The 13250-nt window shown below is 35.7% G+C and overlaps 2 protein-coding genes and 1 long non-coding RNA gene across 12 annotated transcripts; 1 reads left to right on the top strand and 2 right to left on the bottom strand.

Annotated features, from left to right (window-relative positions):
* Positions 1–552: 552 nt before the first annotated feature.
* Positions 553–2927, top strand: LOC140987659 (protein BPS1, chloroplastic). 4 transcript variants are annotated; one of them, XM_073456263.1, is made up of 3 exons: positions 657–765; positions 1305–1435; positions 1671–2927. In XM_073456263.1, the coding sequence occupies exon 3, from the start codon at positions 1686–1688 to the stop codon at positions 2748–2750; it is 1065 nt and encodes a 354-aa protein (XP_073312364.1). In that variant the 5' UTR covers positions 657–765; positions 1305–1435; positions 1671–1685; the 3' UTR covers positions 2751–2927. The 4 variants fall into 4 exon arrangements, with proteins under 4 accessions (XP_073312363.1, XP_073312362.1, XP_073312364.1 ...); XM_073456262.1 differs by lacking the exons at positions 657–765; positions 1305–1435 and adding an exon at positions 553–621; XM_073456261.1 differs by lacking the exon at positions 1305–1435 and having other exon boundaries at positions 626–765.
* Positions 749–1298, bottom strand: LOC140987660 (uncharacterized). Its single transcript, XR_012177202.1, has 2 exons — positions 1045–1298; positions 749–895 (listed from the first exon to the last, which is right to left on the bottom strand). It is a non-coding gene; the product is annotated as an uncharacterized lncRNA (long non-coding RNA).
* Positions 2928–4071: 1144 nt separating the features above from the next.
* On the bottom strand, positions 4072–11932 carry LOC140987820 (mechanosensitive ion channel protein 1, mitochondrial-like). Of its 7 annotated transcripts, none has more exons than XM_073456495.1 (7): positions 11886–11932; positions 10710–11582; positions 10355–10632; positions 9471–9571; positions 5658–5765; positions 5042–5263; positions 4072–4344 (listed from the first exon to the last, which is right to left on the bottom strand). In XM_073456495.1, exons 2-7 carry the CDS (start codon positions 11477–11479, stop codon positions 4246–4248), a joined length of 1578 nt encoding a protein of 525 aa, XP_073312596.1. In that variant the 5' UTR covers positions 11480–11582; positions 11886–11932; the 3' UTR covers positions 4072–4245. The 7 variants fall into 7 exon arrangements, with proteins under 7 accessions (XP_073312596.1, XP_073312598.1, XP_073312595.1 ...); XM_073456497.1 differs by having other exon boundaries at positions 11835–11892; XM_073456494.1 differs by lacking the exon at positions 11886–11932 and adding an exon at positions 11735–11878.
* Between the last annotated feature and the right edge of the window lie 1318 nt (positions 11933–13250).

Here is a 13250-nt window from a genome sequence, read left to right as displayed (position 1 = left end):
AAAATGATCGAATGAGCTATATTAATCTAGATCAAGGAGATGAAGTCTGGACCATTGGATCAAGACTAGAGGTTGAGATTTGTCAGATCTATTATTGTTTTCAAAGGTTTTGGTCATCCTGAAAAGATGCGATTTGGATCGTTCGATTCAAATAGACCAGATTCAATCTGATTAATAGATGTGATCTAATGGTGGCTCACCAAATGAGGTATCATCTACACTATTAGATTAAGATATGACGGATAAGATTGACTATCATATCAAAGTGACACAACTAATAGGGAAAAGACCATGTTACCCATACTTCATAATAGAATAAGATTAGACTATCAGAAACTCGATGATTTGCACTATCATATATACGACCAAAGTCATGTCAAAGTTTTTTTTAAAAAAATTGTATCAAAGTTTTCTACCCATATAAATGAAAAAACTATGGGCGACAATGTAATTTAAATATATTTTATAAACTAAGGTTTAATGTTGGGTGTAAATAAACTCATGGTACAACTAATATCCAATCATATTGCAGCACGTGTCCCTCTATGACAGACAACAAACCCCATCTTTGCGAAGACTTCGACGAAATTTCACAACTTTTCTACCCTTTCTGAGAATCAGGTTCGTCTCCTCTCCTTGTATATAACGTAGGTATATGTATTAATATGTTTGATTTCTGTGTTTTTGCGTTTGTCGTGTGATTTTACTAGACCTGATTTTAAATTTCTGAGTAACGTTCTTATCGGCGCAGATCTGTGAGTTTCGGTAAGCGATTTTTTAGAATATCATTGTTTTTTTTATCGACGGATTGATTTTCTTACATGATTATTGTTAAGTTGTGATATAAATTAGGATTTCACTTATAAATTTAATTTCGGGAGAATCTAGCGTTGGCCTTTTTGATAGTTGGAGATCTTAACTTTTGGTGTAAATATTTGAATCTAATTTCTTAGTTTCTTTGAAATTTTTTGTGTGATGATCTAAAATTTTTGGTAAAGTATTTGAAAAATATCCTTTATTTTTTTGTGAGATTCGTGCGTTGACCATGCTAATCGTTGAAAATCTTGTGTATTTTTGTGAAAGTATTGGATGATCATCCTTTTAAGTTCTTGAAGAATTTGTATGCTTACTGACCTTTTAAAGTGGTTAATATCCAAAGGTTTTAATTTTTTTAATTATATTAGAAACTGACGCATAATATCTATATTTCACTGAATTTCTTTCTGGAGGCAGTTTGAACATTTTATTATGACGTTTAGACCTGTCTTATGAAATTTAGAACACGGTTGTTATTGCTAGCTCAGATATGGCTGTTGGAATTTGACGATTTCTGGGGAATACCCCTGGGCTTTGCGTGTCTTAGTAGAAACATTGATCAGATGCGGTTGAAATATGATGATTTCTGGAGAAGATCCCGTCTTTGAGTGTCTTAGTAGTAAGATTGATGATTTCATGCTTAAAGTCTGTATTACCGTCAATGTTTGAAGCTGTAAGATTCTGCTTAATGTATTTAGGTCATACTGATTCTTGAAACAACACATTTGTTGACTTCTTAGATCTTCATTGGATGTCATTTTTTCTACGTTTTCCTCTTTCTTTTCCTTGTAGGATCCAAAGTTTAAAGAACTTGACTTGCTGCATGTAATCCAAGTGTTTGTTTTACTTTGCAGTTAGTTTGTGTGCAAATGAGCCGTGCACAGGAACCACACAGGCCTTTCCTCCCATTTGGAAATCCCTTCCGAATGATTTTACCGAAAGACACTCACCTTTCCCCAAAGCTCCTCGCTTTGTTGAATAATTTCGAGGACACGTTGGCAACGAGGCTTAAAAAGCTTAAGCCAGCTGATAAGGAAGATGTGCTCCGTGTATCATGGATGATTTCTGCAATGGTAGCCTTGTGTGAAATTCATACTGACATAAAAACTCTTATAACATCACTTGAGCTCCCTGTCTCTGATTGGGAGGATAAGTGGATTGACGTTTACTTTGCCAATAGTGTTAAGTTGCTAGATATATGCATTTCTTTCAGCTCCGAAGTTGCCCGACTGAAACAAGGCCACCTTTATCTCCAGTGTGTTTTGCATGATTTGAGCAGTGCTTCATCTAATCAGTTTGTTCGGGCTCGTTCATCCCTCGACGGATGGAGTAAGCATATTGCTTCGAAGAATCCAAGACTTGATAACTGCTTTTCGGTAATGGACAGTCTGGTCAAAATGCTAGATGAACCTAAGGTTAAAAACTCTTCAAAGGGAAAGGTTTTAATGCGAGCTATGTATGGAGTCAAGGTTGTGACCCTTTTCATTTGCAGCATTTTTGCAGCTGCATTCTCCGGTTCTCCTAATAAGTTAATAGACCTTACTGTTCCCGAGTCTTACTTGTGGGCGGGTGAATTTATGGCGATTCAGGCATTCATCAATACTGAAATAAGAAGCATATATTCCACCAGAAGCTTCACCATATTGAAAGAACTGGAAGCTGTGGACATGAGAGGAAAGAAGCTGTACCCTATTGTGCAAGAAGATGGGGTAGACCCTACTGAAACTGGAGTATTGAAAGAGTCGACCTTGGATTTGAAAAATTCTGTAGAAATTTTCTCACAAGGACTTGATCACCTTGCAAAGGAGGTGGACAGGTTCTTCCAGATTGTTTTGACTGGACGTGATGCTTTGATTTCTAACCTTAGGATTGCTGGCGATGCCTTTGACCAAGTGCGGGGTAGCAACACTGGAAAAGACCAGATGGTAAGGTAAAATGGAAGGTATAAATCTTCCTCGTATACAAATATATGTAGTTTAAGGAGTGTTTTTTTTTCTTGCTCAATATATGTAATATATGGTTGTGCTTTGTGGTACGTTGATGTAATAGTGGTTGACGAAATGTATGGACCCTTATGTAATGTTAATGGAATTAGTTTGGGATTTTATGTTGTCTCTATGAATGTGTTAATTTTTACGTCGGTGGTTTTGTTTTTAGCCTCTATGGTGGAGGCTTTTCTCATCTTTCTTCCTTTGCAGCCCCTGGCCCACTCGGCCGGTGAGGAAGGTTTGGGATGCGATTTGATCTGAACAGAGTACTACTCGTGCTTTTGAATTCAAGCTCGACGAACCCGAATTTTATTGGGTTGAATTGAAGCTGAAGCTGAAGCACTTTGTATGAAATGAATTTTTTTTAGCTCTAGCTGAGTGAGTTGAAGTTTAATTTATTTTGTTAGAGTTAATTTTTTGATATATGAAGCAAAAGTTCAGATAAAGTTTTGAGTTTGTGAGTTTCATGTATTTTATATCGATGGTAAAATATTAATAAATATATATTAAAATTCATTTAGTCGTGACTTAATGTGAGGAATATTAATCTTTTGGTGGTTGTTCAGCTCCAGTCATTGTTTAATACAATATAAGTAATGTTGAATACGAATAAGTTAATTTATTTGCATATTAGGTCATTCACCCCAAATGTTCATGTCAGGGACATCCAATGTTTATTTCTAGGGTGAAGAAATTTGCTAATTCTTTGAATATACGCGTTTTACTTGGTCTATCGAGACTTGAGAATGGAATGTGATATTAGAATAATAAGATTATTGAATTTTAAGACATTTGCTGATTCTGACAAGTCGCCTCCCGCAGTCTAAGCACGTTGTTTTGTCGTTCAACAATGCTGAACGGACATGCACTTTTAATGAAACCCACAAACACTAATGACCATGGGATATATTAAGGTCCTGCCTTGTAAAAGAGTAGAATATGGAAAATTCCACGAAATGATATTCAATTGATCCTTACTTTAATGATGATAATAGGCACCCTTTGAGTTTGCAATGAAAATTCAAGATAAATCATTATTAGAAATAAATAAAGCCCCACAATTTCGATCCAAGAACCCATAAAAAATCCCATTCCACAGCTATCCAAGATAATCGTCAACTACTCCCCCCACCAAAGTTCAGTTGATACAGTTCAACATCTCAATATCACGTTTATGAGTTTCTCAATATTTTGTTCCCATTGTTTTGATGGATTGACACGCTTTCAATACAACAAAACCATTGGATTATACAAAAGACGTTAAAAATGTCGACAGCAAATTAACTTCATTCACTCCCAAAATAAACTTGCAGAGTCACGAAGTGTTAAATTCCAAATGCTTTGAAGGGTAAAACACACACAGGAATCCAAAATGGTCTTTGTGAAAGACATTATTTTGAGTCTTATGTACAAAATGCCAGAGGATGCAACAATCAGTGTGTCAATGTAGAGTGTTTTCATAAGTTCTGCCTAATGCAGCACCGTGTTGTTGGATTATTCGGACAGCCTGCAGAAGAATATCCTGCTCCGCCTCATTGCCCTACAACCATCAACACCATGAGGACCTTGTCATCAGCTAAACCGAGTTATATATAAAACTAACACATTATGCAAGATCTTGGAATGTCTGTACGAAAGGGTATCAGGAGAAATGGAAGACCAACGATGACCATTAAGTGATGTCAATCATTCGATTTAAATAAGAAACTTATAAATTTAAATTAAATGTTAAAAGATTAAGAGAGTCTGCCTTCAACCAACTTGACTAATGTTCTTAAAATTTAAAAGATTCGGAGAATGAGAGAATTCAACCATCACTGAACCTATTAGAGTGATATGCATCTAGAGTCAATCATAGTATCATGGTTCATCAAAAGAACTGAACTAAATATAAAGTTACATAATGACCAAATCCAATTTCACTAGAAGAAATTCATTAAGTTGGTTGTGAATCAGAAAAACAATAAAAATCAGAAAAAGCATAATAAGGTTGGGCTGTATTTATAAAGCGAATCCAGCAAAATCCACCGGTGTTTTCAATTTTATAACTATAATAATTGGAAAATGATAATCACTGTAAAGGCTTTCGGAACTACTCTAAAAGTATAGCTAAATCAAAAACAGATAAAAATAGATAAAATCTTGTCCAATCAAGTGGTTATGTATGCTTCTTTGTCCAATTAACTTGTTTTCAGATCATAAAATATTTGAAATGACCAAATAAAAAAAGGACATACCACATTTTTGAGATTGCATCCAATGGTCAAAACGGCATATGATCTCTCAATACAAGACAAGAAACAATATGGTGCCTCCTTCTCCAAGAACACATTTGGATTAGATCGGAGCATGCTTTTTATATCCTCTGATATCTGGGAAATCTTGTCTAGGTCATCAACTTGTATCGGGATCTTCGTGGCCATGGTACGCCATTTGGCCCGTGATTTATTCACAATGACCTATAATTGGCATAAGGATCTAGTTAACCTCTACCGAACTGAAAAATCTTGAACTCCACCATCGACTTTTGCACTTGCTATATTGACCGAGTAATTTTACAGTTCGCAAACGTACATCTGGAAACGATTCATAAATGCATGCTAATGCAAAGTGTTAAACATAAGAAGCCGGGGAAGCTGATATTAATAGAAATTCTAATCATGATGTTTTCAAGAATGTGACATAAATGATTCATCAACTGCATCTGTATCCATCAATCAATAATAAAATTTGTTGATGTAGACAAGTCAGATGACTGTCAGGATAATCTTTGTTGGTCATTATATAAACTAAAACAATATCCAAGAAAAAACCAAGTAATTCAACAAACGAAAACGAAATAAATATGCATACCTGACTTGAAAACAGAGAATTCGGGACAATAACTGGAAACTTTTCTGCAGTCAGCAATGATGTAGTAGTGAGACCCATATCTACCACTTGACCTTCCACAGATCCAGCCTGCAAAACAAAGCGCAAAAGGATGAAAGGGATATTGAAAAAGATGACAGACTATCCGATCTGTAGAATGCAATTGAATCTTGAGCAATAAGGTGCCTGTGGACTCGAGACTGTGAGTCACTAGATGTAAAGTATTTAATTCACTTCCTCCATAGCTCTCAACCACCAGGAAAGGAAATGGATAGCCTGCATTAGTTCTAAAAATGTGAAAAGAACAAAAACTATTCCCTTTTATAGTATTTTGTTTTGTTTTTTACCTTGACAGCGAGGTAATTTTTCAGGACTCACTTAGAGCATGGAATGAAAATACATGCCATCCCCGATAAATCTGCTGGTATGACTTATTCATTTCTTTCTGGAGACTAACAAGCTCGAATTGAGAAAATGTATTGAGATGATTCATGGAACATGGGAAAAAACCAAAACATGATCACACATCTATTATCTATTAATATTATAAAAGTGTGAGTTTTCATTATTTGTTTACTAAATTGTTTCATGCCTTATGTTTGTCTTTTGGTATAATTATGATTATTTTGTCATTTGCCTATTTAACTTTGACTTTTCTTCTTTCTTTGTTTTTGATTGAGTGATTTAATTCCAAAATTACATCTCGAGGTTCAATCTTTGCATCGTCACTCCCTTTGACAGCATCTACTATTTCGAAACGTAATTTGAAAGCAAAATTTCGACTAGAACGTTTTTGGGATATCGCTAATAAAAAACGAATGACAAGTGTTTTTCTTTGTATGGATCATATTTCAATGGAAACTTGATGAGTCGATCCATTTACATGTATTGTTTTTACTGTTATATCGTACTTTTGTAATTTTGTCATTTGTCGGATATTGAATTTTGAATTTTCTTCTTCCTTCATTTTCGGTTGGAAGATTTCGAGTCTCGAGGTTCAATCTTTTTATTATATCTGTTGCTTTACAGACTTGACGTTTTCCGACTTCTAATTGCTGTGGATTTCAAGACCAAGCATCGGGAGGACGATTGGTCATGCTAAGGTATGGACTCTACTACCTTGACTTACCAGACAATCTCAATTTAGTTCAAAATGATTCTTTCCATTCTGCTTTATTATCAAATAAAGAGGAAATATGGCTTCAACATCGTAGATTTGGACTTTCATCCTTCAAACCTCTCAAAGTCGTGTTTTTTAACCTATTTAGAGGATTAAATGTTGAGTTTTTTTCGTGTGATGTATGTGAATTTGCGAAACATAAGCGTGTATTTTTTCCACAAAGCTATTAAAGATGTTCTACTAATTTTTAACTAGTCCATAGTGATGTGTGAGGTTCCTCTAATGTTACAAACATTTCTGGAGCTCATTGGTTCATCTCTTCAATTGATGATTACGGTTGGATGATTACGGTTGAATGTGTAGGATTTATTTGCTCAAAAATAAATACGATTTAAGTTCAATTATTCCAGTCTTTCACACCGTGATTCAAAACCATTTTGGAGTCAAATCAAACGGTTTAGGTCCGACAATGCAAAGGATTATTTCAATTCTACTTTACAATTTTATGTTCAAAAAGATGAATAATCCATGAATCTTCTTGTGTTCATACCCCACGACAAAATGGACTTGATGAAAAAAAGAATGACTACTTGCTTAACATTCCCTAGCTTTTCTTTTTCAACACCATTTACCTAAATCCTATTGGGGGGGTGTTTTAACGGCTGCTCATCTTATCAATCGACTCCCTTCTAGAGTCTTAGGCGATAAAAGTCCTCTTGACATGTTGTCAGAGTCATTTTCCAATCTGCACACTAATCAAGTGCCACTAAAAGTGTTCGGGTGTGTCTGTTTTGTTCATGTTCGTAGTCCAAGTAGGGGCAAGTTTGATCCTCGAGCACTTAAATGTGTATTTGTGGGGTATCTCTTACCCAAAAAGGCTGTTAAGTGCTATCATCCACCTTCTAAGAAAATATTTGTTTCTGCTAATGTTACCTTCCATGAAGCTCAATCCTACATCTCAGCCCCTCATCTTCAGGAGAGCCTTCTATTGAAGATGAGGATCCATTAACCCTTCCATTCCTAACCAGCAGCTCTTCCCCAAGTGCTGCCTCTCATCGAGCCCCTCAAGAAACCAACTCAGCCCTTAATGAACCCAATCCTCCTCGGACTAATACGAGATTGTTTGGTCAGGTATGTTCAAGGCGGACAGCTCCTTCAATCCCAGAAACTGTGCAAGACCAAGACTCCAAACCGAGTGATGGAACTGAGGTGACAATTGAGAACTCCACTACACACGACAAACATGCAACTGATATACTTATTGCACTTCACAAAGGAACAAGAGAATGCACTAAAAACCCGTGCTACCCATTGTCTAATGTTGTCACATTTGACAACTACTCACCACCACATAGAAGCTACTTAGTAAACTTAAATAATATTCATACCCTTCCAGCTTATCTGAAGTATTGTTCAATGAAAACTGGAAACAAGCCATAAATGAGGAAATGAAAGCATTAGGGAAAAATAACACTTGGGAGATCAATGATTTACCGGTGGGAAAGCAGTCAGTAAGGTGTAAATGGTTATATACGGTGAAATATAGATCGGATGACACATTCGAAAGAGATAAGGCAAGATTTGTTTCCAAAGGGTACACACAGTCCTATGGTGTTCCCCCAATTGTAAAAATGAACATTTCAGAATATTGTTGTCACTTGCAGCAAATTATAGGTGGATATTACAACAATTTGATGTGAAAATACCTTTTGCATAGAAATCTTGATGAATAGATCTATATGAACATTCCACCCAAATATGAGAAGAATATGAAAAAGGGACAAGTTTTTGGATTGAAGAAAGCTCTACATGGACTCAAACAATCCCCAAGAGCGTGACTTGGTAGACTCACGAAGGTCAAGCAATCTATCGGGTACAAAGTCAGGGTAACCATACTTTCTTTGTGTGCTATGGAACTTGAAGCCTACACAGATGCAAATTATGCTAGGTCATCATTGACTCTAAATCGACCACGGGATATTGCACCTTTCTTGGAGAAAATCTTGTGACTTGTGAAGTAAGAAACAAAATGTTGTAGCAATGTCAAGTGCAGAATCAGAATTTAGAGCTATGGCTCAAGGAATTAGCGAATTGCTTTGGTTGAAGATCATCTTGGAAGATCTAAAGGTGAAGTGGAATGGGCCCATAAGACTTTATTGTGATAACAAATCAGCAATCAATATTGCTCATAATCCAATGCAGCATAATCGAACAAAGCATATTAAGATCTACATACACTTCATTAAAGAAAAGTTGGATAGATGCTTAATTTGTACACCACGTCTCTACAAACCAGCTAGCATACATATTCACCGAGGGATAGAATGGCCCACCATGTCAAGAGATTGTTTCCAAGCTAGAAATGACAGATATCTATTCACCAGCTTGAGGGGGAATGTCAAAGAGAAGAGATCAAATCAAAATTGATTTAGTATATCTCTATAATTGAGGATATTGTTATTGTCGATTAAGAAATCAACTAATTTATGAGATTGAATATTCAGCTCTATATAGTCTAGGGTTGTCTATATATTAGGTGATTATTGATTGTAATTATCATTACGAAATAATGGAATTTACATATTTTTACAACCAAAATATTATGTTATCTTCCTCCAACACAACCTGTACGCAAAAAATCCATATAATTTCTAAGACGCAAATATTTTACGTACTCTGATTGTGTCTCCAATCGAGAATGGTCGTGATATCTGCACGGTAAGACCACTGAGAACATTCCCAAGTATGTCCCTTGCAGCAAAAGCAGTTGCCACTCCTGATAACATATACAAGATGGTGCAGTCAGATTTAAATTTATTTATTGACGAGAACAAAATTTTATTTGTAGATATAAATGTAGAATTGAAAGATAAGACATCCTTGAAATCAATCTTCCAAAACTATCAATTGACATTCCAATTAGAATATGCAGTCTTGACACAAAGAACATACATAATGATCGGGTCAGGGTAACATAGGTTTCCAGCCAATTAATAATGAACTAAATAGAGTTTTTCTAAAATCTTTATTCAATCATGTCCAGAACGAACAATCAGATTTGAACTATTAAAGCACTTATTTGTATAGTACAATTGATTGTTGGAAGAAATCACCAAAAAGAACCCCCCCCCCCTCCCAAAGAGAAATATAATATGGAGAATGGAAGGACCGGCCAGTGGTCTTATTGATAAAACGGTAGCAATTGTCGATTATCTTAATCTGGTAATTGCATCACTTCCGGGCCAAGATATTCTACGAGGTACTCTTTTAAATTAATTATACCTTCTTGATTAAATGTAAACTGTAGACAGGTCATAGTTATTCTGATATGATTCTCGCTGTTGAGATTTCATATCATGGCAAATTCGTCTCAATTTTGTTAACAGTCATTAACAAAGTCAAAACAATAAAATAATCTGGTGACTAAAATAATTTTAATACAAAAAGATGACATATGATCTATGGACGTTTTATTTTCATAACTCATAAAAAAAGTTATTCCTTGAAATATACTCCATATCATTTCTATCATGAACCATCATCACTAACAAAAACTTACCTCCTATGCCTCCTACGGTAATAACTGACTGCACAGCCACTCCACATGCCTCTGCTAAAGCCATCAACCCAACAACAACGAGTCCAACAGATGAGATTTTGTCCAGAGTTACCAACTTATCCCTGTCGACATGTTCCGCGCTCTTAGTCGCCAAAGCTCGAGTAATAACATTTGTTTTCCAGCGATGCAGGAACCAGACAAGTGAAACAACAAAAGCACTCCTCCAAGCAGGCACGATGTATTGTAAGGCAATAACAGTTGGAGCTACCATTTCACCACTGCGGAAGAAAAGAAGATTAAATCCATTTTTCCTACCTAATCAAAAGAACCTCAAACCAAATATAGATACACTAACATTTGCAAAAATGCCATGAACGTAATAAAATATCGAATTGGGTCCTCCATTGCACTCCAAAAGCTTTTCTCATAAGGGACAGAACCCCACAGCGTGTTCCTAGCCAACAAAGCAACCGGATTTTCTATAGAGTATCTGTGAAATCGCCTCAAGATGCTCGGCAACAACGACCACGCCAGTAGAGTTCCGACCAAAGTTCCGCCTACTGGTACAATAACATCTCTAAGGTAAGGATTGGTATCAAGAAACTTTTGAACATGAGGAGCAGCTTCATCTGACACCGATTTCGCCTTTTCCCCACTATATTTCACAGCTTCAACCGTCGATTGCCAGATGTCATTTGCTTTACCAATCCAACCGTCCTGTCCAACACCACCATCAGTCACACTGCTCCCACTTGCACCCGAATTAGCAATAACATTTGAATCACGAGTAATGCTACCTTTACCCTCGCTAGATGAGGAAAACAGCCTATTACTAGCCAAAGAGCTGATCCCTACATATGAAAAACTACCTCGAAAAAACGAATTCACCAATAGCTTGTTTCTATAACAAGCATCAAAGTAACCCCCTCTTGAGCACCGTGCAAAAATAGCAGAGTTCAAACACAGTATTCTACAACTATTTCGCTCAAGATTCTGCACATGCCCAGATTCTCTAGTGTGATAACATTTACTTGTGTATGCAAGAGACGGTTTAATATCAAATCCACAATTAGCTTTTGCAGCAGAACATAAAGGTCTCAGCCAAGAAATTCTCACCGCAGCCATACAGTAATTTCGGCAGAATTTTCTACACAGTCACTTAGTAATCAAAATCTTCACCTTAGCAAAGTCCAAGTCCCAGCACTTTAACATGAATTACACTCCAAATCTGCAATAAGAAAAACAAAGCAAAATCGTGGAGAAGTAAGAATCTACAAATTCACGTATTACACCAATATCAATAAATCTTACGGAAAAAAGGTTGAATCAAATTAACACACAAAAAAAACAAGAAGAAGAAGAACAATGCTTATGAATAACCAGCTTTCTAGATTTCAACACCTCAACCAGCTTCTGAACTTTAAATAAGAGAAGAACTGTAAATTTTTTTTTTGGAGGAAATGAAGAATCTAAAGAACACCTGTGAAGGGAGAAAATTTAAATATTCGGAGAAAGGGACATTCGACAGAACACGTGTAGTTTGCTTGGGTACAGGGGCGAAGCACAAAATAAAGAAAATATTATATATATAATAAAAATAAAAACAAAGGAAAAAAGAAAGGTTAAATTCCACGGACGTCCCTAAACTTTCACTTATTCACACTTAGCCCTTTGGTATTTACCAATCATATTACTCTGTTCTCGGAAATTTAATTTACGACTAATATTCATAACTGCACTCAATTTCGTTAACCACGTATAACGCATGTGTTTTGTTATTAGTTTTGATAAAAGAGTGGTTGTGTTAGGTGTCTAAGCGACACCACTTGAAAACAAAAAAAGAAACTGACTTTTAAACTAATCGACGAGAATTCATGATTTTGTCGTTCGTTTTAGTTTTTAGTCTCTTCATATTTAGATGCTAAAGAAATGAATGTTTAACAACAAAAAAAAGATGAAAAATTGATTTGCAAACAACATGAAATTTAATTATATTATTTGGAACGATATTAAACGTATCTATAAACTGGAATTGAACAAAACAAAGTGAAATGATCATTTATAAACGCCAGGGCCATGTAGAAAAAATAATGGAAATTAAAAAACATGAATTGACAATATAATAGTTGTTGAAATTTGAGAAACTATTCAATATTAAGTAATCTTTATTATCTTCTTGATATTTTCATATACACTGTAAAATTCTGTAAATAGAAGCTTGTGTGGTGGACATTTGATCTTCTGTTTGCTGCCATGGGTGATTAAAATCAGTTAAATTCGAGTTGTCTTTTTTGGCCGACTCTTTGTATCTTGACTAATTCGGGGCTTCGGTTGGATATGTATGATCTTTGTTGTGTTGTATCTGGATCTTCATATGTAGACTGGACTGACTATATTTCCTTCTCGAAACGTGACACACAACCAACATCTTGTATGGTTTGGATCTTTTACCTGTAGTTTCATTTGCTCTTGTACATGTGCATTTGTATCTCACCCCGATACTTTCTAAACTTTGTTCTATCCATGGCTACTCGAGTATATGTTTCATTTCAATGCATTGCAACTTTATAAGTACTTTGTATCTTTTGTGTTGATCTTCTCTTAGCTGCCGAGAAACTTGGATTAAAGTGGCCTATTTGGTCTACTTTTGAGTTGATTATAGCCTTTTTCCTGACTGTCTTCATCTTACTCGGGGATGGCTAGCTTACCAAGCCCTGACGACCAAGATCCCACTCTCGAGGAAGCCATTGGGTATGAATTTTCGAAAACTTCTCTTTTGTGTAATCAAATTTTCATTAATTCCTTATCTTTCCAACAGAGGAATCGAATATGTTATGTTTCTCAACAAATTAATTCTTGATTGGCCAGCTCCTTCCACTTACACCAAAATTTCTTT

This window comes from Primulina huaijiensis, chromosome 11, assembly GCF_012295235.1.
Source record: "Primulina huaijiensis isolate GDHJ02 chromosome 11, ASM1229523v2, whole genome shotgun sequence".
Lineage (NCBI taxonomy): Eukaryota > Viridiplantae > Streptophyta > Magnoliopsida > Lamiales > Gesneriaceae > Primulina > Primulina huaijiensis.
This window is presented reverse-complemented; position numbering and strand designations above follow the sequence as displayed.

Excerpts from the sequence above, each read along its gene's own strand:
- LOC140987820 (XM_073456495.1), bottom strand. The coding sequence starts at position 11,479 with ATGGCTGCGGTGAGAATTTCTTGGCTGAGACCTTTATGTTCTGCTGCA. Across the intron at positions 9,572-10,354 it reads TACCGTAGGAGGCATAGGAG|GAGTGGCAACTGCTTTTGCT; the intron begins GTAAGTTTTTGT and ends ATATGTTATCAG. Across the intron at positions 5,264-5,657 it reads ATTCTCTGTTTTCAAGTCAG|GTCATTGTGAATAAATCACG; the intron begins GTATGCATATTT and ends TGCCAATTATAG.